Source organism: Suricata suricatta, chromosome 1 (assembly GCF_006229205.1).
Source record: "Suricata suricatta isolate VVHF042 chromosome 1, meerkat_22Aug2017_6uvM2_HiC, whole genome shotgun sequence".
Taxonomy (NCBI): Eukaryota; Metazoa; Chordata; class Mammalia; order Carnivora; family Herpestidae; genus Suricata; species Suricata suricatta.
In genome coordinates, this window is record NC_043700.1 from 33,762,570 (window position 1) to 33,790,203 (window position 27,634).

The window sequence follows — 27,634 nt, forward strand, 5'->3', positions numbered from 1 at the left end:
TTATAATTTTTAAACTATAGTTATTTATATACATATGGGATTGACCTTTTAAATGGCATGGAAATATGTGGCTCAAAATAACAGGGATTTATGGATCTAATTACAATATTTTCTCTTCAAGAAACAATGTGGGCAACAGAATTATTTTATTTGTGCTGTATGTGGCACTTGGGTTTATCTTCTATAGTGAAAGTACTTTAAAGGTGGCTATTTGTTTATATAATAGGCAGGAAGGAAAGGAGAAAAGCCCATGTCTCAGAGTTCACATTTGTTTGCTTTGCAATTAAGTAGAATTCTTTTAACTTGTTGCCGTCTACTATAGTTACTATTATGAAACATAGACTTTCTCCAAATCACAGTTCATAAAAAGATCTAAGCAGTTAGAGGAAGAAAGAAGTGCAACTAATACCCTTTCTTTACTTTCACTATGTTTAAGACTCCTTAAGTTTCATGTTTCAGCTCTTATTTTTGTCCCCAGCCCATGTTTCACAGGAGTGTGGTTTTTGACAGTGTGCTTATTTGTCAAATTCTAAAATAACAAATTTGTATTCTCCATCTAGTTGATTGTATTAAGATTTTTATTTTCATTGTGAACTATATCTTTATACCAGTAGTCTTAAACTAGAGGCACCTTTACCCACAGAAAGCATCTGGGGGATATTTTTCATTGTCACACTGTTGGTTCTTCTAACATCTAGTAGGCAGAGGCCATGAATGATGCTAAACATCCTACATTGCACAAGGCGGCCCCCCACAGCAATGAATTTTCTGGCTCCAAATGTCAGCAGTGCTGACGTTGAAGCTTTATACAAATAATGTGTGTGCACTTTATAGTAACATGGAGAATATATTATTTTGGTTCCCATGAGAAGGTTGCCACTACTTGGAATTTTAAAAAATAGGAATTTGGGGAAAAATATGTGCATTTCTTATGATGTTCTGGAACTCCTTATGGCACTCAGAGAAATGCTTGGATTTGATTTTAAAAGCAAGAAGTCAGTATTGGTATAATGGTTCTACATACAGAAGTTATTTTTGGTTGCTACAATTTTGAAAGTCTTATTAAAAATAAATGATTAACTGTGGTGCTGGTTTTTCTTTTTTTCTGTCAAGAATTATAGTTTAAAATGAAAAGGACAGAAAGAATGTTGTATCTTACTTTCCTATACTGGATTGTTATTCTTTGCTAACAGTCTCGGTAAAAGATCATAGTTTCAGGGCTGGCCTGAAGCTCGCTGCATGACACTATGAAGTCATTTAACCTGTTTCAGATGGAAAGCTCTCTAAATTATCTGCCTGCCCATTTGTAGTTCTCTTTTCTGAGACATTTCTTTTTCTCTGTTATGTTTCTTCTGAGTTGTGATGAAAAAACTTCAGTTGCATATTGTTTAGCATATGGTTTAGCAGTTGTCTGAGCTTATTAGCATATGTATTCTTGCCTATAACAATTTACTTTCAAAACTTTTTATTTCGAAATCATTCTAGACTCACAGGAAGTTGCAGATAAATGTACACAATACTTTTTGTCACACAGAGCTTCTAATCTATTTACGTCACTAAAATAATTTTATACCTGCCAACTGTTCACACCACTGAGCCAGAACAGGCATTTGGAGAAAAACTCAGAACCCTCTCAGAGCACCAATGGCAAGAACCCATTTCTCTAGTCCAGCTTGCAGGTGGCTGCATGTGATCAGGAAGTCAGAAGCCACAAGCTTGAAACAAGCTCTAGGACCCAATTTACAACCTATGTGCTCCTACAGACACCAGACCAGACCAGTTAGAGCCAGGTGGACTCAGCTTTTACCTGTCACCTCTCCTCAATATAATACTAAAAATTTAACTTAACGTGCAAATGAGACATACCATGTATAAAGTATGGTCTGTCAACTGTGCCTGTGGGCCCTACTTCACCCTAATTCCTATATTTCCCCACCTCTACATGCTAAGATGTTGCCTCTTTCCTACCTCGGCCCCTTTAAAAACTTTCCCTGGACATCGTTCAGGGAGCCAGCCCACGGACACTTTGCCTTGTGCTCTCTGCCTTTTGCTCCCGCAGAAGCCCCTGATAAAAGCCTTGCTTGAAACTCCTGTTTGGCCTCTTGTCAATTTCTTTCTTCTTCTTTTAATGTTTATTTATTTATTTTAAGAGAGCGTGAGAGGGGCAGAGAGAGAAGGAGAGAGAGAATCCCAAGCAGGCTCCATGCTGTCAGCACAGAGCCCAATGTGGGGCTCTGTCTTATGACCTGAGCCGAAATCAAGAGTCAGATGCTTGACTGAGCCCCCAAGCCAGCCCCCCACCCCTTCCCCTGCCTCTTTGTCAGTTTCTGTTGAAGCCGAGAGCACCGCGTCTGGTTCTGTTAACACCACCACTTCTAGAGTGACTGTCCTCGTAGTTGAACAGATTAACATGATCCAGAGTGAAATTATTAAGGATAATACTGAAACTTGTATTTTTAGGAATTAAAAAAAAACAAACGAAAGTCATTGAAAAGTTTATTCTGAGTGAGGAAGTAGTCCTGTACCTCAGTTAATGTGGAATTAAGGATGTTTCTATCTAGTGATTTGAAGCCTGCATCTGTGAAGGCCATTGATTTCTTGTGTCATGGTTCCCAATTAATAACTCCAAATCCCTGAATGATATTTTATCACAGTGTGTCATAAATATGCCTTGGATAAGCCCATGGTTGCTTTTGTGAGTATTGGAGTCCATTTCTGGTGTTTTTATGTTATGGCTTGAATCCACATTTAGATAGTATAGTATGCCATATTATAAAAACATAGGGTGTTTAAAGATGGGTAAAGAGTTTGAAAACTGTTAGTATGATACATATTGTATTGGATGGAAAGTAATTTGCTTTCCCTTTCTACCTTTTAAAATCTCAAACTAGACAAGGTTATAGACATTTTTATATACAGTATTATCTCGGAGAAAGCTGTAAATACTTCCATCTGAAGTATTTACATTTCCATCTGTATTTGAGAAATCTGAGGAACACAAACAGTTAATGAGTGAATGAACACACAGGTTGTATCTCAAGGAAGAGAGTGAGGTAAGAAGGAATTGTAGTCTTCTAAGGTGTGGGGTTAGTAAGGCTGATGGAAAGAAAGGAGCTTTCGCAGATGCTAGATAATCAGTAATTTAAATAGGTTATGTTTTTCTGTTGAAAAAACACTCTTCTTCTGATTTCAAAAGTAATACAGGGGTTATGAATTACTCATTGTAAAAACGAATTCAAACAATACAGACATAGAGTACTGCAGGAAATAAAGCCGCAAGTCCTTATCTCAATGTTCCATTCTATTCCATTGTGATAACTCCTTTCAACAAGTTTGGTACATTTACTTAGATAGTTACATGTTTATTTATTAAATTTTATAGTATATGTGATATAATGTAATATTTTGTAAATGCTGTAATGCAGAGTTGATTGAAATGAAAAGTAAATGTCTTTCCCTTCATCCCATTCCCTATAAGTAACTACTTTAAAGAATAATTGTTGTATTCTGGAAAAATTTAAACACACATGATAGTAGAGGGAAGAATAATGAATGAACTCACATGTACCCGTTTCCCAACTTCAATATAATTTCATATGTATCTCCTATCTCAAACACACACTGGATTATTTTGATGCAAATCTTAGACATACAGCTTTGTTTGTGAATATTCTGAGTGAATCTCTAAGACATAAGGACTTTAAAAATAAGTCTTATCCACCATATGGTTATCTCACATACAAAAATTAAGTTTTTCAAGATCGTCAAATATCTGTGCAGTGTTAAAATTTCCCTGATTCAGTATTTGTTTTTTTCCATTGATTTGTTGACTTAGGATCCAGGAAGTCCATACATTTATAAGGCTCTTTAAATTATGGAAGTCCTTTCTCCTCCTCCCCCCTCCTTTGGGCATTTGTTGAAGAAATTCCACTTAATGAAATTGTTTCTTTTTTTTTTTTAATTTTTTTAATGTTTATTTATTTTTGAGAGACAGAGTCAGAGTGTGAGCAGAGGAGGGGCAGAGTGAGTGAGGGACCGAGAATCTGAAGCAGAATACAGGCTCCGAGCTGTCAGCACAGAGCCCGATGTGGGGCTCGAACCCACGAGCTGTGAGATGACCTGAGCCGAAGTCAGATGCTTAACCGACTGAGCCACCCAGGCACCCCAATGAAATTGTTTCATATATTGATCTACTGAGCGAAGAATGTGACTATTCTTGCATTAATCTTTCTGTTTGTATATGTTAGCCTTAAGCCTCTCATACTGGATGTGGTTTTGATAAATATGGACATACAGAGATAAGGAATTTTCATCCATGGTCTTTATGTGTAACCGTTTACTTCATCAAATTCACTGAAAAAAATTGACATGTGATCAGGTATTATGTTGGAATTACTGAGACTTTGTCTCAGACTTCAATAAGAGGTGTCTTCTAAGGAATCTGGGCAATTTCAGTTATACTCAATTTGACTTCAGGACCCAAGTTCCACTTAGATATGATTCTACTGTGCAGTAAACTGAACAGGATTAGAATTGGGAGTAAGTCTGCACGATGGTTTTGAGTTCTTCACTGTTAATAAATTTTATCAGGAGTTTCAGTTTTTAGGACAGATTAATGGCAGTAATTTCATTTGAGATAATTGCTACATTGTTAAGTGTGTATTTATTAGAGTTAATCCATCAGACATTGAGAACAACTTTTCCCTCTAATTGTCCTTGTCTGTTTCATAGGTATTCCAATATCATCTGGGGATTTCATTAGTGTTGGAGGAGGACAGAAAATGGGAGATGAGTGAATGGTGCTAGACTCCAGATGCCTTCCCTCTATTTCCCCACCAAAGCATTTTTTTTCTTGTGTTTATACCTTAAGATTTCTTTTAAGAAAAAGAGTTAAGATTAATAGCAAAAAATTGTTTGAAAATGATTGCTGTGTATACACTGTGAAGACTTACATCCTTTTTTAGGAAATATATTTTCCCCCTTTATACGTGTCAGGTATATTGCTGTTTTTTGTGTAAAATTATGTGTGTGTATGTGTGTGTGTGTGTATAGACACACATATTCACATGTATATATGTGAAGGTCACATGATTTTTCTGTGATTTGGACATTCAGCTTTTGATTTCCATTGCATTTTGGTACTGTTTAATTTTTCAGGTTCATTTGTTATTAATATTTGTTTTTCCCTTTTCTGTAGGTTTTCAACAGACCTCACATCTCTCTTCTTATGAAATTATAACTCCTTGGAGATTAACTAGAGAACGAAGAGAAGCCCCTAGGCCCTTTTCAAAACAGGCAAGTTATCTCTTAAGATATATGTATGTATTTAAATTTTACTTTCTTTCTTTTAAGATAGGTGTGTTATTTTCAGCAGGGCTTGGTTCAGTGAATAGTGTTGGCCATGATTAGTGTACCACCATACATATGGCACTGATATCCGTTGGCCATTACTCTAGTTAAAGTGCTACATTGATCCTTAGTAGTTTTTTTTTTTTTTTTGAGGACAAATGGTCAACTTGAAACATAACAGAATGAAACAGTCAGTTAAATAAAATTCTATGGCCAGTGTAGGATGCTGATTATATAGATTTTCAAAAATATTTTTAAGTTATTTTTGAGAGCGAGTATGTGAGCTGGGAGCGGCAAAGAGAGAGGGGGACAGAGGATCCCAAGTGGGTTCTGTGCTGAGAGCATTGGGACTCAGACTCATGAACCGAGATCATGACCTGAGCTGAAGTCAGATGCTCAACTGACTGAGCGACCCAGGTGCCCCTGATTATATAGATTTCTAACCCTTTTGTCACTGGTGATGGTTACAGTGGTCTTTTCATAATAATAAGAATGAGCCACCCTTAGTTTGTGATAGGAAGGATACTTTGTATTGTATCTTCACGGACTCTGGAGAACAGTAGTATATTACATGTATATGTTTCATATATGGGAATGTTTACTAAAAAGTGAGCTTTATCCCCATATTAGTAGAAACATTACTGTGCTATGAATGCTGTTACCCAATGCACAAAAATTATTTATTTTTCATTAAATAATTTTTTTATTATTTATAAATGTTATTATTATAACATTTATTTATGTTAGAGAGTACGAGCAGGGGAGGGGAGAGAGAGAGGGAGACACAGAATCTGAAGTAGGCTCTGGGCTCCGAGCTGTCAGCACAGAGCCCCACACGGGACTCAAACCAAGAACCTCAAGATCATGACCTGAGCTGAAGTTAGATGCTCTACTGACTGAGGCACCCAGGCACCCCCAAAATTATTTCTTATACTATTTTCTCCTACTGTAAAGTTCAGACAAAATACATTTGTAACTGATTTTGCAAAGTCTTCAACTTTATAGAAACATAAAATACTGTAATTTAACAGTAGCAGATAAGGAGGTTAGAATTTTGCTTATTATGTCTAAATCGCTGCTATATTCATAAATAGAAGGCAGCTGGTACATTGTGTAGGGACTGGACCTCATAAAAAGAACACTGGAATTGAGAGTTAGGAGTTTTTTGGTTTAGCTCTCCCTCCGAGTACTACCACTAGGGTAGATCATTCAACTCCATTTTCTCTATTAGTAAGGAATAAATGACCCTACAATTTATAATTCTGCCTTATTTTTGTTTCAAACTGGACATACCATGATTGGATTATGTTTTGCCTTAGAATAGAATTAATGTATACTTGTTTCATTATTTTTCTCCTCTTTGTCACTTTTTAGCACAGGGACTATGCACATAGATACTTGGGATCATAATAAATGCCATTCACATGCCCAGATAAGTATTTGGAGAAGTAGAAGCACTGTTTGGGCACTGGGGATATGGCAGTGAATGAAACAGACAAAATCCATGTTCTTATGGAGCTTGCATTTTAGTGGGGTCGGGGGAGGAGACAAAAAGCCAAGAACTAACGTGGACTGATGTAGCTTACTTAAGGTGGTGATGCATGCTCTGAGAAAACTGTAGCAGCAGGGTGGATGGCGAGTGCTGGAAGTGAGGGAATGGGTGGGGTGAGAGGGTTTGTACTTGTCAGTAGGGGAGCCTGGAAAAGCCTTCCTGAGAAAGTGACCCTTGAGTAGAGACCAGAAGTAGGGGAATGAGCCATCCAGGCAGATATTTGGGGAAGGAATATAGTATTACGAAACAGTCCTCAGACTCTTCAGAATTTTTCTCAGATGACATGATGGTGATGATTTTATATCATATGACTGACCAAGAGCAGAGAGGATAGAACAGCACACGCCAAAGCTATGACAATAGAAGGAACTTGTTATTTTTTTTGTTCTTTCTTTCTTTTTTGTTTTAATTTTAGCTTTCATCCTTTTCTTATTGAAGCATAATTAACATACAGTGTTATATTCATGCCAGGTGTGCAGTATTATGATTCAACAATTTTATACATTACTCAGTGCTCACCATGTTAAGTGTAGAGACCATCTGTCACCAAACAATGTTATTTCCATCTTACCATATTTTCTATGCTGTACTTTTCATTTCCATTGTCTAATTTGTCACCAGAAGTTTGTACCTAGGAGCTTGGTATTTTTGATGTCTAAGGTGAGATCGAGGTAGATCACAGGCAAGTCGAGTGCCAGGATCTGTAACTTGGTCTAGGTCTTAGAAGTCAGATGCTGATGAGCCCTAGAAGAGGGATTATGCTGTTTCTTGGCAAAATGTTAACTCAGAGCCCAGAGACAGTAAGGAAAATAAGAGAACACTTCTAATATTATTTGTTGAGTCCTTCCGTGACTTTCTCCTTTGTTAAAGAGTTAAGGCAAAGTGGAATCTCATGCTTCTAGTGATCACATTAAATGCTTCTGACTAATGAAGTGGCAATGTGCTGGGGAAGTTGCTTCAGAGTTGTTTGAGGTAGAGAAGAGGATCCCGTGAACTTTAGGATGTGTAAGTGCACGGACTCTTATCTCAATTCATTGACTCTGAGTTGCTGTCCATTGTAAGGCACACTATTATTTAATATACCACTAATTAAAGAAAGAAACAGAGTCCTACAGATTTGACCGCTCTGCTTTGTATGATGCATCCTGATTTCAGAGATGTTCATTTGAGTGGGAAAAGTATGATTTAGGATTGATGGAATGTGGTAAGCTGTGTGAAGATATAAAATTATAGAAGTATATGAATGTCAACTTTTGGATAACTAGAACTAGAGATAATCTCTTGAAACTAAGAAATTCATTTCACTTAAACAACAGGAGGAATTACTTTGTACTGTAGGTAATAAATGGACAGACTTAACAGAAATAATTCCTGAAGTTACAGCTGAATTATAAATGAATTTAAGGAGAGTTTAGATGGACATGCAGATGATTTCCCACAATAGGTTATTAAAGGAAGGTAGGGTTGATCAGAGTGTGTGTGTGTGTGGGTGGGTGTGCGTGTATATATATACATATATATACACATATATATATTTAAAGTTTATTTATTGTGTGTGTGTGAGAGAGAGAGAAATCCAAACTGCCAGCGTGGAGCCTGATGCAGGACTCAGTTGCACAAACCGCGAGATCATGACCTGAACCAAAACGAGGAGTTGCATGCTTAGCCAACTGAGCCACCAAGGTGCTCCAATCAGAGTGTATTTTTATTAAGAACAGTTACAAAGTTCTGTAAAGCAATTTCATCAGTGCCAGTTTATTTTAATTCAGGATAACTTCCAGTGTCTTTTAAATACCTGTTGTTGAAAAATAATTTATAAGATGTGTTTCATTGTCTTTTTTCTCCTTCTCTGTGCATTTAGGTATCTTATATCATTCAAGCTGAAGGAAAAGAGCATATTATTCACTTGGAAAAGAACAAGTAAGAAATTTAATTTACTTTGGCTTTTTGGTAATTCATTTAAAAATAGTGTATTTTTAAAGAAAGTGTATTTTAAGTAGTATATTTAAACAGTATATTTAGTTAGATATTGTTTAGCAGATGGACAAAAAGGTGAGGATACCAAGAGTAGCAGTGTGGAAAAATCCGTACTGTTTAGTGTTTCTGTTGACATTAGAACAACCAGCTGCGAAGTAACCGTTTGAGCTGAAGCCGACCCTTCTGTTGACGTTAGAGCACGGGAAAATAAATGTAAAGAAAGCTTTATTTCAGAAGAAACCTTTTTATTGTGATGGGCCCAAGGAACAATTGAGCAGTGGTAAAGAAGTCTTTAACGGCTGTTATCAGACTGCTAGTGCTGCCATAACAAAGTACCACAGACTTAAAAAAGGAAGTTTAGCTGGGCTTGTGTTCAGCGAGGGCTCTCCCCTGGGGTTGCAGACGGCCGTCTTCTCATGCTGTGTCCACTTACATGGCCTCTTGGTGTAGGGATGGGGGTGGGGAAGGAGCAAACTCTCTGGTGTCCCTTCTAATGGGGACACTAATATTGTCAGCTCAGGACCCCTCCCGTTATGACCTTATTTAACCACGATTACTTCCTTTGTGCTTCATTTCCAAATACGGCCACACTGGTGGTGAGGGTTTCAATGTATGCATTTTTCTATGATGTAGGAGAGGGATCAAACAGTAGTTTCTCACCTCCCCCCTTAAAAAAAAAATAAATGTATTTATTTTTGAGAGAGAATGTGCATGAGGGAGGCGCAGGGAGAGGGGGAATGGAGTATCCAAAGCCAGCTCTGTGCTGACAGGCTGACAGCAGGGAGCCCAGTGTGAGGCTCAAACTCAACCTCGAGATCATGACCCGAGCCCCGAGCCGAAGTCAGACACTCAACCAACTGAGCCCGCCAGGTGCTCCTCACCTCCCCAATTTAATCCCTTCTCTGCATCTTGGCGTGTTTCCACCTGATCCCACCTTGATAACCTGTGTTCTTTGGCTGCCTTTTTGAAATGACCAGTTTTCAAATGTGCTGAGTCACCCATCTTTCTTTCCTGTGGCCTGTCTTTTCCCATCTTTCCCTTTTCTTATACAGCAAAATTTCCAGTATCTTTAGTGAGGGGTCCTAGAAGAACCGCCACCTGATAGGCCCATTTACAATGAAGTATGAATGAAGGGATGCTAAGTGTTTCTGTCTGAGGAAGTGCTGCTCAAAGCCCGGTCCTCTCCACAGCCCCTGAGAGTTTGTCAGAGATGCCAGTTCACAGGCCTAACCCTAGAATGAACCAGAATTTCGGGAGGTGTCATAGCTATCTGTGTTTTAATAGGCTTTCCAGATGATTCTTGTGCACCCTCAAGTTTGAGTAAGACTTTTTATCTAGAAGAGGCTGTTCACCCAGAGAGTTTGAGTCTCCTTGGCAGAATTTCAGGCAGCGTGACAGATATTTTCAGACAGACTTTCTGGAGTCTTTTACTGTATTTGATGGATGTTAACATTTACTGAACATTTTTTTTATGTTCCAGGCACTGTATTTGGTACTTTTAGGTACAGTATTTATTTAATTCTCACAAAACTCCTAAAGGATCCTGCTTGACTCCAGTGTAGTGATGTCAGTATAAAAAAAATTTTTTTTAATAGGCCAGAATATTTTCTTTTTATCCTTCCTGTAGATGTAAATCAATTAAAACTATGTCAATAAAATAATACAGTTGACCCTTGATCAACATGGGTTTGAAGTGATGGGTCAATTTGTACATGGATTCTTATCAATAAATATATGTGTAATACTGTAGATGTATTTTTTCATCCTTAAGATTTTCTTAATAACACTTTTTGGCTTTATTGTAAGAATACAGTATATAATATATGCAAGAATAAAATATGTATAATTGACTGCTTGTGTTATTGGTAAGGCTTCCAGTTAGTGATGGATTTTTGACTGGCATCCCTAACTCCTGTGTTGTTCAAGGGTCCACTGTAGGTCCTTATTTTTGCATAGTTTTCATCTTATAAAGCATTTTCATAACCTCAATCTCATTTATCATGTTATGACAGCTTAAGTCTTGAGCAGCATTTATTGTCCTCATTTTATGCATAAGAATACTAAGGATCAGGAAAGTTACTTGCCTTGCTCAGTATCATAGTCTGTAATGGTTCAAGCTGGGGCACAAATCCAGGTCATTTGCCTGGAAGCCTAGTGATCCATATATATGTGCTATGTCTGCTCGACATTTCTCTGTTTCTTGATTTGGTGGCAAATGCTACTTTTCCAGGCATTTGTTTGAGTGTCTTTGAAAGGTGGTCATCAAAACTAGTGATCACTATTGAAAAAAAGTTTAGGGTAGATAGCTTAGAATAAAACAGCTCAAGTACATTCTCTTTAATAATGGGGAAATTATGACATTCAATGAAAGAGTGACTATATTCTAGCAAATGCTTATTTTTTCTTTCCATTGCTTTTAGAATGGTGGTCTTAACTCTTTTTGGGCCATGAATCCCTTGAGGATTTGGTAAAAGCCTTGTGGATGAGGGTGTATAGTCACTTAAAGGAATATTTGGTAGGAACTGTAGGTTGTGGGAAAGAAAAGATCACATCTTTCTCTGCCTGTGCAGAACAAATTTAAAAATGAAATACAAAGTTAAGTTAAATAAGAGGTCACATATCACTTTTATTATTGCTAAGGGCTGGGTTGGAGAATTTAGTTTAGGATGCAAGCCTGATGGACCTACTAATTCTGAACCCCAATATTAGGCAGATTTAGCCATTTATGTGAATGCCACAGGGTGGCAAGTTTGCTTCTGGAGAAGCATAGGGGAATTTGCTCTCACTGGGTAAGCAGTGACTTCCACGAGGAAGATAGGCAGAGTCTCCAGTTTATTCTTTTCAGATTCACCACTAGAGGGAGGGGTGTGTGTGTGTGTGTGTGTGTGTGTGTGTGTGTGTGTGTGTGTGTGGGAGAGAGAGAGAAGGGGAGGCAGTGCAGTGATGAATGGGGCTGACTAATCAAAAGGACTGAAGACTCCACAGGCTACTCCCGAGTTCAGTCGAGTTGGTTTTAATAAAAGTAAATGATACAGCGCCATCAGGACAAAAAAAGTGCAGATAATCAAGGGGCTTGAAGACTTTATGCAAAGCCCCCCAGGATCCTTTCTCAGTTTCACGGATGTGATTTGTCTTCAGTTTACAGACCTGTGAGATAAGTGTGTAGCATCTTATTTTCACGGGAGCCCAGGTATGGGTTTACACAAGGCGTCCTTTATACTACTCTCGTCTTGTAGCCCAAGTCAGGCTGTGTAGCTCATTACTCTGCATATAAACCATCAATCTCTCCATCTCTAAACAGTACAGGCAAGCTGGCCCTGGCTGCCTCCAGGGGGAGTTTAGAACTTTAAATGGCACATTGTAAATCACCAGCTAGCATACTGCCTCCCTGACTTGTCCATAATCTCTGGAGATAGGCATAGAGCTGCTCCAGTTCTGCTGCAATGACAGATTCTTTGCTTGACCAAACTTCAGTCAGGCTGCTGACCTTCTTCTAGGTGTGTCAGTGCACTTCCTTGTAAAATCCAGTTTTAGCAAGAGCCCGGCTAAGTCAGTTTAGCAAGAGCCACTGCCCCGCTTGCTCTTGATTTCCGATCACTCTGGACGTGTAACCAGGTTCCTCATCCTTTACTACACCCAGGTAAGGTCTGATCACCCTGGCCTGTCTTCAGCAAGAATCTCTTAGGGTGTGTTAGCTAGACCCCCCCCATTGCCCCTGAAGTTTCCTGTTAGTAATTTTCTATCCATTGACCCCTGCTACCTTGCCCCTTGGCTATAAATTCCCACTTGCCCATGCTGTATTTGCGGTAGATCCTTATCTCTTTCCTTCACTATGAAATCCCATTGTAGCAGCCCTTACACTCAGTGCAATGGATTTGAATAAAGTCTGCCTTACTGAGGTGGTTTGAAATGGGGTTTGGGATCCAATGTCTGAGAAAGAATTCTTGAGATGTTTTTGCTGCAGAATGGTGTTTTTATTATGGCACAGGGACAGGACCTGTGGGAAGAAAGAGCTGCATTATAAGTGTGAGGAGTAACTGATTATATAAGATTTTCTATCCTCTGGAGGGGATGGTGGTTTTAGGGTCCCAGAAAATTGAGTCTAGAGGTTTCTGAAGGTCTGGCTATTGACAAGATTGCTTTTTTCTTGTAAATCATTAAGACAGTTGCAAACTGATAGAAATGCATGTTTTGCATGGCTGTGATCTTTATCAGTTGACCATTTGTTTTTCCCCTTCCTCTGTTCTTGGGCAGCCTAGAGCACCTGAAGAATGTCACAGATATCCACATGGTGGGGGGATTGCAGGGTGTTAGCTTTTGCTTTGCCCTCAGCTTACCTTTTCCTCCCTCATCATTACAGTCTTTAACAGTGTCATTGAAGGGGCGCCTGAGTGGCTCAATTGGCTAAGCGTTCTACTCTTGGTTTTAGTTCAGGTCATGATCTGGCGATTAGTGAGTTTGAGTCCTGCGTTGAGCTCCATGTTAACAGTGAGGAATCTGCTTGGGATTCTCTGTCTCTTCTCTCTACCCCTCCTTCACTTATGCAAGAGTGGACGTGTGTATGTGCTCACTCTCTCTTTCAAAAATAAACTTTTAAAAAAAGTGTCATTGAGTATTTTTTTTCTTTGGCAGTCATGGTGCCATGACTTAGGTAGGATCAGATTCATCATTGTACCCCCAGACCTCTCATGTAGGGCCCTAAGGATGTACCTTTGAAGCCTTTGTCTTCTAATTAATTGTGGATCCATTGGTGACTCCTGAACTATTGCTTCGGACAAATGTCCATTGAAGCTGGTAAGGGCAATTTTGATTTTTAAGATTTTGATCATACTCTTTGAAGCTGGGTTAGAGTCCCAGGCTTTTTTGCAAGGTACCTGCTGGGCTGGAGGTCTTCCTAGCTCCTCGTTCTGACTGGGGAGTGGGGTTATTCCCTGACTCCCTGGGCTGGAAGACTCTTCTTCCTGATGCTCTGTGAGTTCTCTCTCTTCTCTTCTTTTGCATCCCAGTTCTCCCAGGGAAATTTCTGTCAGTTGAAACCCCTTTTCTCAAACTCCTGATGACTTTCTGCTGGGCCTACTTCCTTTCTTGTTGGCATGATTTTGCTGAGGATAATTTGGAGCTTGTTGGCCATTTTGGGAAACTTGAGATCTTCCCAGATTGACTCTCAATACCTCTCCCTTCCCACTGCTGCTGCTCCATACAAAGTGGAGATAAACCAGTGAGATTGTATTACTGTTTTACTGACTCATACCTGAAATTTTGGAATGGAAGCTATAGGATCTCTATTTGTATCTGTCTATATGTGTTTATATATGTATGTTATAGATCTGTGGTAGTTTTCTACCTCTGGATGGTATTACCAAATTAATTTATAAAATCCCTTAATGGAGCTATTCAAATTGGCTTGGAGACAAATGAACACTTACATAAATTAAGTTTTCTTAAAACTCAGAAATATTGAACCTAACCTGTCTTTTTTTTTTTTTTTTAAGTTCATATGATCTGGGTTGATAATCTGGGTAAATAAAGCTAGCTTTAAAATTATTGCTAAACTTATTGCTAAACTCTGACTACTTCAGAGTTTTCAGTGTTAAATAGATAATGCAGACACAAAGTTTTTTTCTATTTCTATTTACTAGTCAGACAAATTTATGTCTACTAGATGTTTAAGATTATAAACTATCAATCCAACATAAAAACAAAACATATAATGAAAAGGAATTGCTTGGTGCACATCAAGCATAGCAGTTAAAAAAAAGAAAGAAGAATCATAAATAACCTTTTAGATTCTTTAGGGTGTTTGCTTCTGTGATTTTTTTTTTACTTGCTTGATCTGTCAACATGAAAAATAATTTAAGACGATGGATGGTTAGCTCTGTTTAGTTAATGTCTTATGAAATTTTCATGGGTAATTCAAGCATAGTTGTTAAGATCAAGTAAATTAAATAGATATAAATGGGATAAAAGATTTTGTGTTTCAAAATAAATTCCTGTGCTTCATCTTATTTCAGTCATCATTATGTTTTATTATAGTTCTTAAGAATAGTTTAAAAATCCTTTTCATGACTTTAAACTTTAAAGCTATACTAAGTTAAAGATGGATATTTATTGACTAGATCATTTCCTAACTAGAGAAAATATTGAAATATTAATTGTTAAACATTAATTTTATTTAATTTTGGTATCTTGTTTTTAGTTTGGTATAGAAAAGCTAAATATATTTGGTTCTGTAAATAAGCATGATAAAGTGCTCTGAAAAAGACATATGTCTCTAGAAATTATGAAATGATACATTCTTAAACTTGATATTTATGATAATATGTTGAGTGTGAGTTTGTAATTGCCTGCTTCCTACTTTTCACTGAAAATTTGAGTTTCAAATGGTTAAAAATATAATCAATATATGCAAATGAAACTACTAGGAATAGTAATAATAAAGAAAAAAAACTGTATGCAGGGAAAGTAAGATATAGTTTTGGTAAGGAAATGTATGGAGGACACATTTTTGTTTCGGGAAGAAGAGAGGAATTTTGTTGCAAAGTAGAATGGACTGGTTTTTCCAGAATGAAAAAGAACAAAAGAGTAGGAGAAAAACTGAATGGATATAAGAAAAAATTTTTGTAAGATTTTTGGAAAAGGAACCTTGGAAAAGGAACCTTTCCCTTTCTGGTCAAAGTTGGCCACGATTGGATGGATTTATTTGTATTAAAAATTTTTTGTAAAATTTTTTTTAATTTTTAAAAATTTGCCTTTGTATTAATAGCACACTGATATAAAACCATTATTTGGTTTTCTCTCTGTGTTAAAACTACAAAGTTTTCTTTTGGTTTACTCTTAATAAAAAATTGTAAAAAAAAAAAAAAAGGTTGATTTTCTTTACCCTTTAAGTAATATGCCTGGGAAAACAAGATTTTGTGTTTCAAAATAAATTCCTGTGCTTCATATTATGTTGATCAATTCTTAGATTATTGAAGGAAACCAGGTATTCTTAATTGTAAGAGGCTAAGAATTTTTAAAACCATGTAACTTTCTGTATTTGCCTTTGATATCTTCTAATTTTGATTTTGGTTAAATGGATAACTACGGAAGGATTATTTTATAGTGACCTGTGATTTTCTTTAGTCAAGTGATCAAACCTGATGTGACAACCTCTCCATATCAGATTCTAAGTGGAGTCTTTTTGACCCTTGACTAACTTTGAGATTTCCTAGATGACCCTTGGAAAATTTCATAGGTTTTGTCTCTTTCCTTATAAAAAGAGAGATGTGTAACAAATTAGGTGTGTTTGATATGTTAAATTACATGGAAAACATTGTCAAATAAGTGATGATAAACCTTAAATTACATGTATATAGATATATTATTACTACAGGTTATTTCAGAAATTGTATGATATTCATAGAAATTTATCAATATTGTCATTGTTGAATTATTACATTAAATTGCTGTATGTCACAGATATAATATAATGTCCTTGTCAATAGTATTATAATAAACTCTCATCAGATCTTTAACCACAACTATTTTTAGGTGTTTTGTCATTCACAGACAGTTACCATTGTACTGTGATACTTCTCTGAAAGCATTTATAATTAGCTCCAGGTTAGAATGCTCCTTGATGGCATCAATTAAAGACTTTGAGACCTTTCCATTAGATTAAGAATCTCAGAACTAATGAATAAACGGATGGCTTCATAAAGACTGCTAACCCAAGATTAAGTAGAACAAGACTTAATTACATGGGCCTGAATGAACTGATGAGGATGATTATAATTTTTTATGACTTTCTGTTGAAGCATTCCTGGTTCTTTAATGTTTTGTTTTCTAAATTTAAGGAAAACTTTAAAAAAATTTTTATTTTTTTAATGGATTTAAAAGTAGTTAATATATAGTGTAATAATGATTTCAGGGATAGAATTTAATGATTCATCACCTACATGTAACACCCAGTGCTCACCCAGCAAGTGTCCTCCTTAATGCCCCTTGCCCATTTAGCCCATTCCTCACCTAACACCCTGCCAGCAACCCTCAGTTTGTTCTCTGTATTTAAGTCTCTTATGGTTTATTCCTCTCTCTGTTTTTGTATGTATTACTTCTGCTTCCCTTCCCTTATGCTCATCTGTTTTGTTTCTTAAATTCAACATATGAGTAAAATCATAATATTTGTCTTCTCTAATTTCGCTTAGCATAGTACACTCCAATTCCATATATGTTGTTGCAAATGGCAAGATTTCATTCTTTTTGATCACCAAGCAGTAGTCCATTATATATATAGACCACATATTCTTTATCCATTCATCTGTTGATGAACATTTGGGCTCTTTACATACTTTAGCTATTGTCGATAGTGCTGCTATAACAAACATTGGGGTGCACGTGCCCCTTTGAATCAGCACTCCTTAATCCTTTGGATAAATACTAGTAGTGTAATTGCTGGGTTTTAGCGTAGTTGTATTTTTAATTTTTTGAGGAACCTCTAAACTGTTTTTCAGAGTGGCTATACCAACTTGAATTCCCACCATCAGTACAAAAGGTTCCTCTTCACATCCTCACCAACATCTGTTGTCTGAGTTATTAATGTTAGCCATTCTGACAGGTGTGAAGTGGTATCTCATTGTGGTTTTGATTTGTGTTTCTCTGATGATGAGTGATGTTGAGCATTTTTTCGTAGGTCTGTTCGTCATTTGGATGTTTTCTTTGGAAAAGACATGTCTTTTTCCCATTTCTTCCCTGGATTATTTGTTTTTTGGGTGTTGAGTTTGATAAGTTCTTTATAGATTTTGGATGCTAACCCTTTATCTGATATTTCATTTGCAGATATTTTCTCCCAGTCTGTTGGTTGTCTTCAGTCTTGCTGATTGTTTCCTTCTCTGTGCAGAGCTTTTTATCTTGGTGAGGTCCCAATAATTCATTTTTGCTTTTGTTTCCCTTGCCTCTGGAGACCTGTCAAGTAAGAAGTTGCTGCAGCCAGGGTCAAAGAGGTTGTTGCCTGTTTTCTCCTCTAGGGTTTTGATGGCTTCCTGTCTTACATTTAGGTCTTTTATCCATTTTGAGTTTATTTTTGTATATGGTGTAAGAAAGTGGTCCAGGTTCATTCTTCTGCCTTTCACTGTCCAGTTTTACCAACACCATTTGCTGAAGAGACTGTCTTTTTTCCATGGGATATTCTTTCCTGCTTTGTGAAAGATTAGTTGGCCATACGTTTGTTGGTCTATTTCTGGGTTCTGTATTCTGTTCTATTGATCTATGTGTCTGTTCTTATGTCAGTACCATGTTGTCTTGATTACAGCTTTGTAGTAGAGCTTGATGTCTGGAATTGTGATGCATCCAGCTTTGGTTTTCTTTTTCAAGATTGCTTTGATTATTTGGGGTCTTTTCTGGTTCCATAAAAATTTAGGATTTTTTTTCTATCTCTGCGAAGAATGCTGGTATTATTTTGATAGGAATTGAAGGAAAACTTTTTCTCTTTGTATATAGAGTTGAAGCATTGATTCTTTTCTTTCTACCCAAGACCTTCAGAAATTAGCAGTTCTTAGAGAGTATTCTTATTTTCATGGCAGTATAGTTATTTGCGGAAGTTCAGTCAGAATCTGTCTTCCTTATAACAGGATGCAATTGGAAACCTTAGTTATATTATCAAGGTTTTTAAATGGAATGTCATATTTGAGAATGATACATGTCAAATCAGATATGATCAGACAGCATTAAGGAGCTAAGGTTGACTTTAAGGAGCCAATTTTATGCCTCCCCTCCCCCTCACACCTTGGTAAACCAGCCTGTACCTAGCTTCTTACAGGGTTTCCTGCTTTACAGGTGAATAAGGAAGGTAATTTCTGGCAGGTCCAGGAACCTCAGGTTATTCTGAAAACCTTAAGAAGAGAGGAATTCTGCATATTTATAGATACCACAGGCAAAATCTGATGGCTTCCCAGCCCTGAGAGGCTTTTATTTATTTATTTTTTTAAAAAATGTTTATTTTATTTATTTAATTGAGAGAGAGAGAGAGAGAGAGCGCGCGAGAGAGAGTGTGACAGAGAGAGCTGTCAGCAGAAAGCCCTAATGTGGGGCATGAGCTCAGGAACATGGGATCTCCACCCTGACCAGAAGTCAGATGTTTAACTGACTGAGCTGCTCAGGCACGCCACCCTGGGAGGCTTTTAGAAGTTCAATCTGAGATTCCTAATGAAATGTTCCAGGAAAGCAAATTCAAACAAGGACCTATGTGGCCAATCACTGTTTTTGCTGCACTTATGTGAGTAATCAGGACAGGTCTAATGAGACTAGACTTACTTGACAAACAGATTAGTCTTACTTTGATTATCTTTGACAGAAATGAGGGTGACTGTAGAGAGAATATTTTTGTTTCAGTAGAAAACTCCAGTGTGTCCTTGCCAGTTCCATCTTGCAAATTTTCCCAGGTTTTTTTTTTTAAACCAAATCTGAAATCTTCTAGTTTCCACCAATATCTGACTACCACTGTCCGAATTAACATATCTAGTTTTTCTCCCTTCTGAGTTGGAATCATTGAGAATTAAAACTGCCCTTTCTCTGAAGCTCTACAAACTGAAGGTGAACAAATTGATAAAAATTTTAAAAAAATTACCACAATTATTCACATATGGGCAACTTTCCTGTCTCCTGCTGTATGGACCATTCAGAAAGTTGATCAGAGGAGTGCCTGGGTGGCTCAGTTGGTTGAGCATTCGACTTCGGCTCAGGTCATGATCTCACAGTTTGTGGGTTCCACCCCCACGTCAGTCTCTGTGCAGACATCTCAGAACCTGGAGCCTGCTTTGGATTCTGTGTCCCTCTCTCTCTGCTCCTCCTCTGCTCATGATCTGTCTCTCTCTGTCTCTCAAAAATAAATAAATTAAAAAAAAAAAAAGAAAGTTCACCAGAACACCTGATGCCATCACCAGATACATTCAAATTTCCAACGAGGAAGATTTGTTGGATGGACAATGCCATCCTCTACCATCTAAACATGCTTTGAGAATTTCAAGGCTAAAAAACTTGACTGTTCCCCACTGGATTCAGAGACTGAGTTTCTTACTAGTAATATTTGTTTGTCTTTTATTTTCATAGCAACTGTCCTCATTAAATGCCTGGCTGCTAGAACCATCCAGCAAATGTCCTTTACTACCAAGTTCCAATAGATGATTCAGCTGGTCCTTAATGAACAAAAGGCATCCAGATTCTGTCTAGATTTATATTGTTCAGAGGAATGAAGATCTCTCTTTTTTTCTTGAATAAGAGGGGGAGACTAACAAAAATTCTTTGCTTGACCACACTTTAGTCAGGCTGTTGAACCTTCTCCTAAGTGCATCACCCACTCATGCACTTCCTTATAAAATCTGGGTGTAGCAAGGAATACTCTGTCCCCAACGAATTCGGATCTCTCTGGGTGTGTGATCAGGCTCCTCATCCTACACTGGTCTTGGCCATCCTTTACCACCCTGGCCTATCTTCAGCAAGACTGTTAAGTTTAGTTATTGGTGAGCGGACCACCCCTCACCACAGATATTTTCAGTTAGTAATTTCCTACCCACTGACCTCTGCCCCTTGGCTATAAATTCCCATCTGCCCATGCTGTATTTGGAGTTGATCCTTTATCTCTCGCTGTAAAATCCCATTGTTCCTATTATATATATATATATATCTCACAGTGGAGCTGAATAAAGCCTGCCTTACCCTTTTTTAACAAGTGTCACTGAAAAGCTCTTTTCTTTAACGGAGATAACCCCGTCTTTACACATATGGTTTACAATACTGAGCTCCCTTAACATGCAGGGAAGCGTCAGATGTCAGCAGTGATTGTTTCCTCCAGCTGACACAGATTTTGCCTCTCTACTTACAAGGTTAAAGCAGTGAGTGCTTCTCATTTGTATAGTACTTTCAGGAAAGAGTAAAAGCACTTATTTGTCTTCTGGAAATATAACTACTTAACTTTATTTATACTTTTCCTATGAGATGTACCAGAAGAATTTAGAGATGTTACTTTTATTTTTTGCAGCCAGCATTTTACGACCATTAGAACACATAGGCAGCCTAGCATTCCTTATGAGGAAGCAATGCGCATGATTTCAGATGTGAGTCTATTTATGAGATTTTGCTTTGTAGTAGCTTCCTCTTTATGTAATAGTTTATCAGGCAAAAGTTTTTGTTCCTGTTTATCTGTTCTAGGAATATTGCCTTATGAGTTGTGTTCTTAGTGGTATATAGATAAAATAATTTTAAGTGATATGTTTTATTCCTCTTCTAGAGACCTTTTGCCCCAAGATTTTGTAGTTTATACCTACAACAAGGAAGGGGCTCTGATCTCTGACCGTCCTGATGTACAGGTAACATATTTTCCTCTTGATCTTACAGCGGAATTTAACATAATTATAATTTTACAGTTAGTTCTATTCAGGTCTACAAGACTATACATCACAGTCACCAAGGGCCACTCTTGATGTTATAATATATGGAATAGTCCTGGGAAGGGGGTATGTGGTGGGTATATATACATGGATTATAGTGTACTTTACAGTTCTCCAGGTCCTCAAGTAGTCAAGTGTCTTTTTTAAAGTCCAAGAAATAATCTTCTATTTATGGTAATCCTTACTGCTTATGAATGCTTGCTATATTTTAAAATCTAAAAAAAATTTTTTATTGAAAGCTAATCTCTCTAAAAGCATATCTTAACTTATTAAACCATTAGTACTTAGTAAAGAACAAACACTTGTGTGCTGCTATATGTTCTAATTTTTTACTAAAAATAGTTATTTTCTAAAGAAATGTGGTTCTCTTTGCATCAGAGAACAGTGTTTCTGAAGACAGGACTGGCCAGGAATACTTGAAATAATTGGCAGTTGCTGAATTTGGCTTTATGCGTTATTAAATTAGAGCATAAACATTTTTTGTGTCATTTGTGAGAGCATTTTACAGTCCTTTTTGGCAGTTAGCCATTCTGTAATTTTTCCTTTTGCATCAGTGTCCATGGAAGTCTTTGTTCCCATTAAACATGTATTATTCCCACCCCCCCACCCCCGAGCTCTGTCATGTTTGGCTGGGTTGAATTGTTTATGTTAGTTATGCACTTTTACAGCACGCTTCAGATAGATAGAAGGCAAACCCTTATTTTAGATTAATTTCACACTTTTTGGGTGTAATCCTAGCTCTTTTTGTTGTTGTTGCTGCTGGCTCTGTCATTTATTTGCTGGTCAAGTTACTTTGACTTGTTTGTACCTTATTATCTTCACCTTAAAATGGGAATGGTAATTATAACTTTGTGGAGTTACATGGAAGCCTTAAATGAGTTAATACTTTTAAAAAAATTTTGCAGTGTAGTTGACATACAACATTATATTTGTTTCACTGTATAACATAGTGATTCAAAGTTTATATACGTTATGACATGATCCCCATGACAAACCTAGCTCCCATTTGTCACCATACAAAGTTGCTACATATTATCAATTATATTTCTTATGCTGTTCATTATGTCCCTATTAAACGAGTTAGTACCATTAAGATATTCAGAACAGATAATCTGACCATTTTTAACTCAATAAATATCATTTATTATTGTTGAGAATATAAATGTTTAGAACTGCAAAAACAGATTTCAGTCACATAGAAATTTATGCAACTGTTATCTGACAGTATTATTAGTTGTGTTTTCTTGGGTGATTGAAAAATACAGGTTAAGACAGATGAAGTCTTTTTCTTCTTGGTTTTGAATATTGTTCAGATAGATGAAAGTATATCTGTAGATTTGAGATACCAATTAAAACCTTGGTACCGGGAATTTTTGGCATATGGCTAGCTTGTCCGATATTATAATGACATTATTTTTGTTTATAAAATGCAATGAAATTACACTGAGAAAATGTAAATGCTTTTCCTTATGATCCATTATTTAAGTTTAAAGTAATTTTTGAAGCTGTTACCTGGTTTTTATCATCAGTGTATTTCACAAAGAAACCGCTTTAATAACCACTTACTCAAGTTACTGTGTGAAATAAAACTTCAGATTACTATGTGTTAGAACTTTGGGATTCTAAAACATTTGCAAATATTTTAGCAAGTGTCTTAACTAACGTCTCCAATTAATTAATACTCATTGTTCCATCTGAAAACTATATTAACTGCCCGAGGCGTATGGGCTGTGGCTAGGGTTTTTGTTTTTTTTTTTTATATTTTGTTTTTTGTTTTTTTAGGTGGCTCTTTAATAGTTCTGTGTATTTCTCCTCTCCCTAGTTGAGTTTTTGCTTATAGTTTGTGTATTTCCAAAACTGTTTGTGACATTTGTACCTTTCCTGTAATCATGGAGTTTAATTAGATGTTTTGTACACTTATGAAATATGATTAAAATTTTTTTACTGTTTATTTATTTTTGAGAGAGAAAGAGAGAGAGAGAGAGACAAAGTGTGAGCAGGGGAGGGGCAGAAAGAGATGGAGACACAGAATTCAAAGCAGGCTCCAGGCTCTGAGATGTCAGCATAGAGTCTGATGTGGGGCTTGAACCTACAAACCAGGAGATCATGACCTGAAGTGAAGTTGGATGCTTAACCAACTGAGATACCCAGGCGCCCCTGAAATATGAATTTTTAAAGTACATTGAAGGCTTTGGAAAGATTTATTAATAAAACCCAGTTACTTAAAAAATGCTGTCCAGTTGGTAGATTAAGTGACCAACTGATGGATTTAGTCATGTCAAATAGGAGAGCTTCTATTATAATTGAAACTAGAAACATTTAATTAAAAAATCTTTTTTTTTAACATTTATTTATTTTTGAGAGACAGGGAGAGAGAGAGAGTCAGAGCATTAGTAGGAGAGAAGCAGAGAGAGAGGGAGTTACGGAATCTGAGGCAAACTCCAGGCTCTGAGCTGTCAGCACCGAGCCCGACGTGGGGCTTGAACTCAAGAACCTTAAGATTATGACCTGAGCCGAACTCAGATGCTTAATTGACTGAGCCACTCAGGCACCTCTAGAAACATTTAATTTTAGAGTGCCATGAGTTACAAGTATTATTATCTCATAGGTGCTATTTCATTAGTAATAGTTGAAGGTATTTATTTTTCTCTGGTGAGAAGAAGGCAAAACCAAAACTAGACTTTAACACGAAGCACTAGAAAGAAAAACATTAGTGGTTGTGAATTGCCCCACAATAGAAGTCGTAAAATGTTAAAACTTAGCCTATAATTTTAATGTAAAATTGTTTAACTTTTTTTTTATTTTCACCACCTCAGACTTCTAGGAAAAGTTGCACGAATAATATAAAACATTCATGTATCTCCTTCACTTGATTCCCAAATTTTAACATTTTACTGTATTTGCTTTATTCTTTCTTTCTAGTTTATTTTTTTCTCAAAGTTTTAAAGAGTGTATTGCAAACATGATATCACTTTATCCTTTAAATATTTCATTGTAAATTTCCTAACAACAAGGGATTCTTTTACTTAATCAAGTACAATTCTCAAAATTGGGAAGTTAACAATGAAGCTCTGCTAATGATCTAATATACAGACCTTACTGATTTTTTTTTTTTGGTCCATCATCCCAATAATATACTTTATAGCAAAAGAAAATCCAAGTTCATGTGCTGCATTCGGTGGTCATGTCTGGAAATCCTTTGTCTTCCCTTGTATTTTATGACACTGACATTTTTGAAAAGTATTCATCAGATTTTGTAGAATATCCTGCCGTTGGTGTTGGACATTTGCTCATGATCAGAGTCAGGTTATGTACTTTGGCAGGAAAACCACCAAGGTGATATCACATGATCCTCAGTGTATCCTATCAGCAAACAAGCGTGGCAATTAGTGCTGTTCCTGATGGCGTTAACATTGATCATTTAGTTAAGGAATTGCCTGTTAGGTTTCTCTATGAAGTTACTGTTTTTGCTTTTTTAATTAATAATATGGTTAGATGTTTTTAGACTAATGTAAATATCCTGTTACTTCTCAAATTTTTACCCACTAGTGTTAGTATTTAGTATTTGTCCAAATTAATGGTTATGATGGTCGTTAAAATGTTGATTTCGTAATTTCATCGGTGCTTCTATATGCATTAGTGCTTTCTGTAAGGAAAAGCTGTCCCTTCTCATTTATTTATATCAGTTGCAGACTCATGGATTCTTACTTCCTCATGAGTGAGATTGAAAATCTACATGTATGTGAAGGCATTTTTATATTCTTTTGTGAATTATCTGTTCATGTCTTTTGCCCAGTTTTCCACTGGGTTTTCTTTTGTTGTTGTCCCTCTAAGAATTTTTTTTTTAATTGAGGTATAATTGACATACAGTTTAGTTTCAGGTGTACAACATAAAGATTTGACATTTTTATCTATTGTGAAATGATCACTGCTATAAGTCTTGTTAATATCTCTGCCATACATAGTTAAAACTTTTTTTGTGTTTGTGATGAGAACTTTTAAGATTTATTCTCTTAGCAACTTTCAAATATACAACACAGCATTATTAACTATAGTCACAATGCTGCCTTTAATCTAATTTTGAGTTAATTAGATAGTGGCCCGTTTTCATTCTTTTGTATGGAGCTTTCCAGTTTTCCTAGTACCATTTACTGAAGAGATTGGTATATTCTTGGCTCCCTTGTCAGAAATTAATTGATCATATATGTATGGGTTTATTTCTGGGCTCTCTATTCTGTTCCATTGATTGGTGTGTCTGTTTTTTATTTTTTCTGTGTGTCTTTTTTTATGCAGTACCATACTGTTTTGATTGCTATAGCTTGTAATATAGTTTGAAATAGGGAGCATGATGCCTCTAGCTTTGTTTTCTTTATCAAGAAGAGGAAGAAGTGTCTTTATTCTATTTGGTGTTTTTTTGTGGTCCCAGACAAATCTTAGGGTTATTTGTTTCATTTTTGTAAAAAAATGCCGTTGGAATTTTGATAAGAATTGCACTAAATCTTTAGATTGCTTTGTGTAGTTTGGACATTTTAACAATACTAATTCTTCCAATCTGTGGTCATGGATTATCTTTGGATTTATTTGTATCTTCAGTTTCTTTCATTAATATCTTACCATTTTCTGAATACAGGTCCTTCAGAAAGAAATCCAGCAGATTTCTTTTTATTGATTTTGCTTCCTGCAACTTTACTGAATTCATTTATTAGTTCTAACAGTTTTTTGGTGGGAATTTTAGGATTTACTGTATTTCTGTATTGGTATTTAAGAGTTCTTTATACTTAGGAATATTAATCTTGTATCTTGTTCTACAAGTTACAAGTATTTTTTTCCAGTCTGTGCATTGTTGTTTTGACTTTGATTTTTTGGTGTTTTCTTCCATGAAGAAGTTTGAAAACCTTTCTAGGTCATAAAAACTATCAGTTTTTTCTTTTATTGTATCTATATTTCCAGTAATAGCCTTTCTCTATACCCAGGTTAAGGAAGAATCCACTCATGTTTTCTTTTAGTTCTTATATGGTTTCATTTTTAATGTTCAGATTATTGATTCATTAAGATTTTATTCTTATGTATGGTGTGAGGTACCAATCTAACTTTATCCTTTTCTAAATGTCTAAGTGGACTGAACACCATTTACTTAAAAGTGTATCCTTGCTCCAGTGATTTGAGATGCCATTTTTATCATGAAAGGTCCCATATGTACTTTGGTCTATTTCAGGTCTCAAGAGTCTGTTCCACTGGTTGTTTTCCCAATGCACCACCAGTACTATACTGTTTTAATTATTAAGGCCTTGTGATACATCTCAATGTCTGGTAGGGCTAGTCTCCCCAACAACCCCCCCCCCTCCGCCCCGCCTTGGCTTTTTTTTTTTTCCTGGTGCTTTGAAATTGTTTTAAAGAGGACAAAATCTAATCATGCAGTAAAAAATCAGATATCAGTAAGTGATATTAAGCTTGTTTTTCCACTGGCCAGTTTCTTCCTCAAAATTAAGGATAAAGGCTCTTTAGTTTTTTAAGATAGCTAAGTGTAAAACTAATAATAATATAATTAATATACACTTAAGAAGAAAAGAAAATCATTTGACCCAAATTACTTTCTGTGCCACATACTGATATTTTCCCCCCACCTTGGCATCATTAGCTTGTCACAAGGTCCCCTTCTGTATTAGATGTCAATTGGCTGCTCTTGCTTCTTGGATTGACTGTGATCTAAAATGTTAAACATGAAATGGGGCGCCTGGGTGACTTAGTTAAGTGTCTGACTTCAGCTCAGGTCATGATCTTGTGGTTTGTGATTTTGAGCCTTGCATCAGGCTCCAGGCTGACATCTCAGAGCTTGGAGCCTGCTTTGGATTCTGTGTCTTTCTCTCTGCCCCTCCCCTGCTTGTTATTTCTCTCTCTCTCTCTCTCTCTCTCTCTCAAAAATAAACATTAAAAAATGTAAAACATGATATAATGTGGTCTTGTTCTGCTTCTAGGCTTAAAGGTTATTGGGATAGAGCTCTCTGTACTTAGTATCCTCTGGAAATCTGCCTAGACATTTGTATCCTTATATAGGAGGGCAGTAGATAATCCAAAGATAATCCAAAGAATGCCATTGATATTATAAGATGTCAGTGATATGAACAAAATTGTTAATTTACTGACGTGAAATAATTTTACTATCTCTATAATTTCTATGATGATTTTAGCAATGTAACAGTATTTGAAGATAATATAGTTTTTATCGTTTAGAATCATTGTCATTATCGGGGCTATGTGGAGGGAGTTTATAATTCATCCATTGCCTTGAGCGACTGTTTTGGACTCAGGTAAGGAATTTTCTTTATCATTTTTT

General features: G+C 36.4%; 1 protein-coding gene across 3 annotated transcripts in view; it reads left to right on the top strand.

The window, feature by feature from the left end:
* The window catches only part of ADAM9 (ADAM metallopeptidase domain 9), a 122,510-nt gene that overhangs the window by 5,172 nt on the left and 89,704 nt on the right, over positions 1–27,634 (top strand). For all 3 annotated transcript variants that reach the window (XM_029936293.1, XM_029936284.1, XM_029936287.1), the window contains exons 2-5: positions 5,198–5,295; positions 8,763–8,821; positions 21,141–21,219; positions 27,532–27,608. In XM_029936293.1, the coding sequence (XP_029792153.1) occupies positions 5,198–5,295; positions 8,763–8,821; positions 21,141–21,219; positions 27,532–27,608 (313 nt within the window). The remainder of the gene's footprint in view (positions 1–5,197; positions 5,296–8,762; positions 8,822–21,140; positions 21,220–27,531; positions 27,609–27,634) is intronic.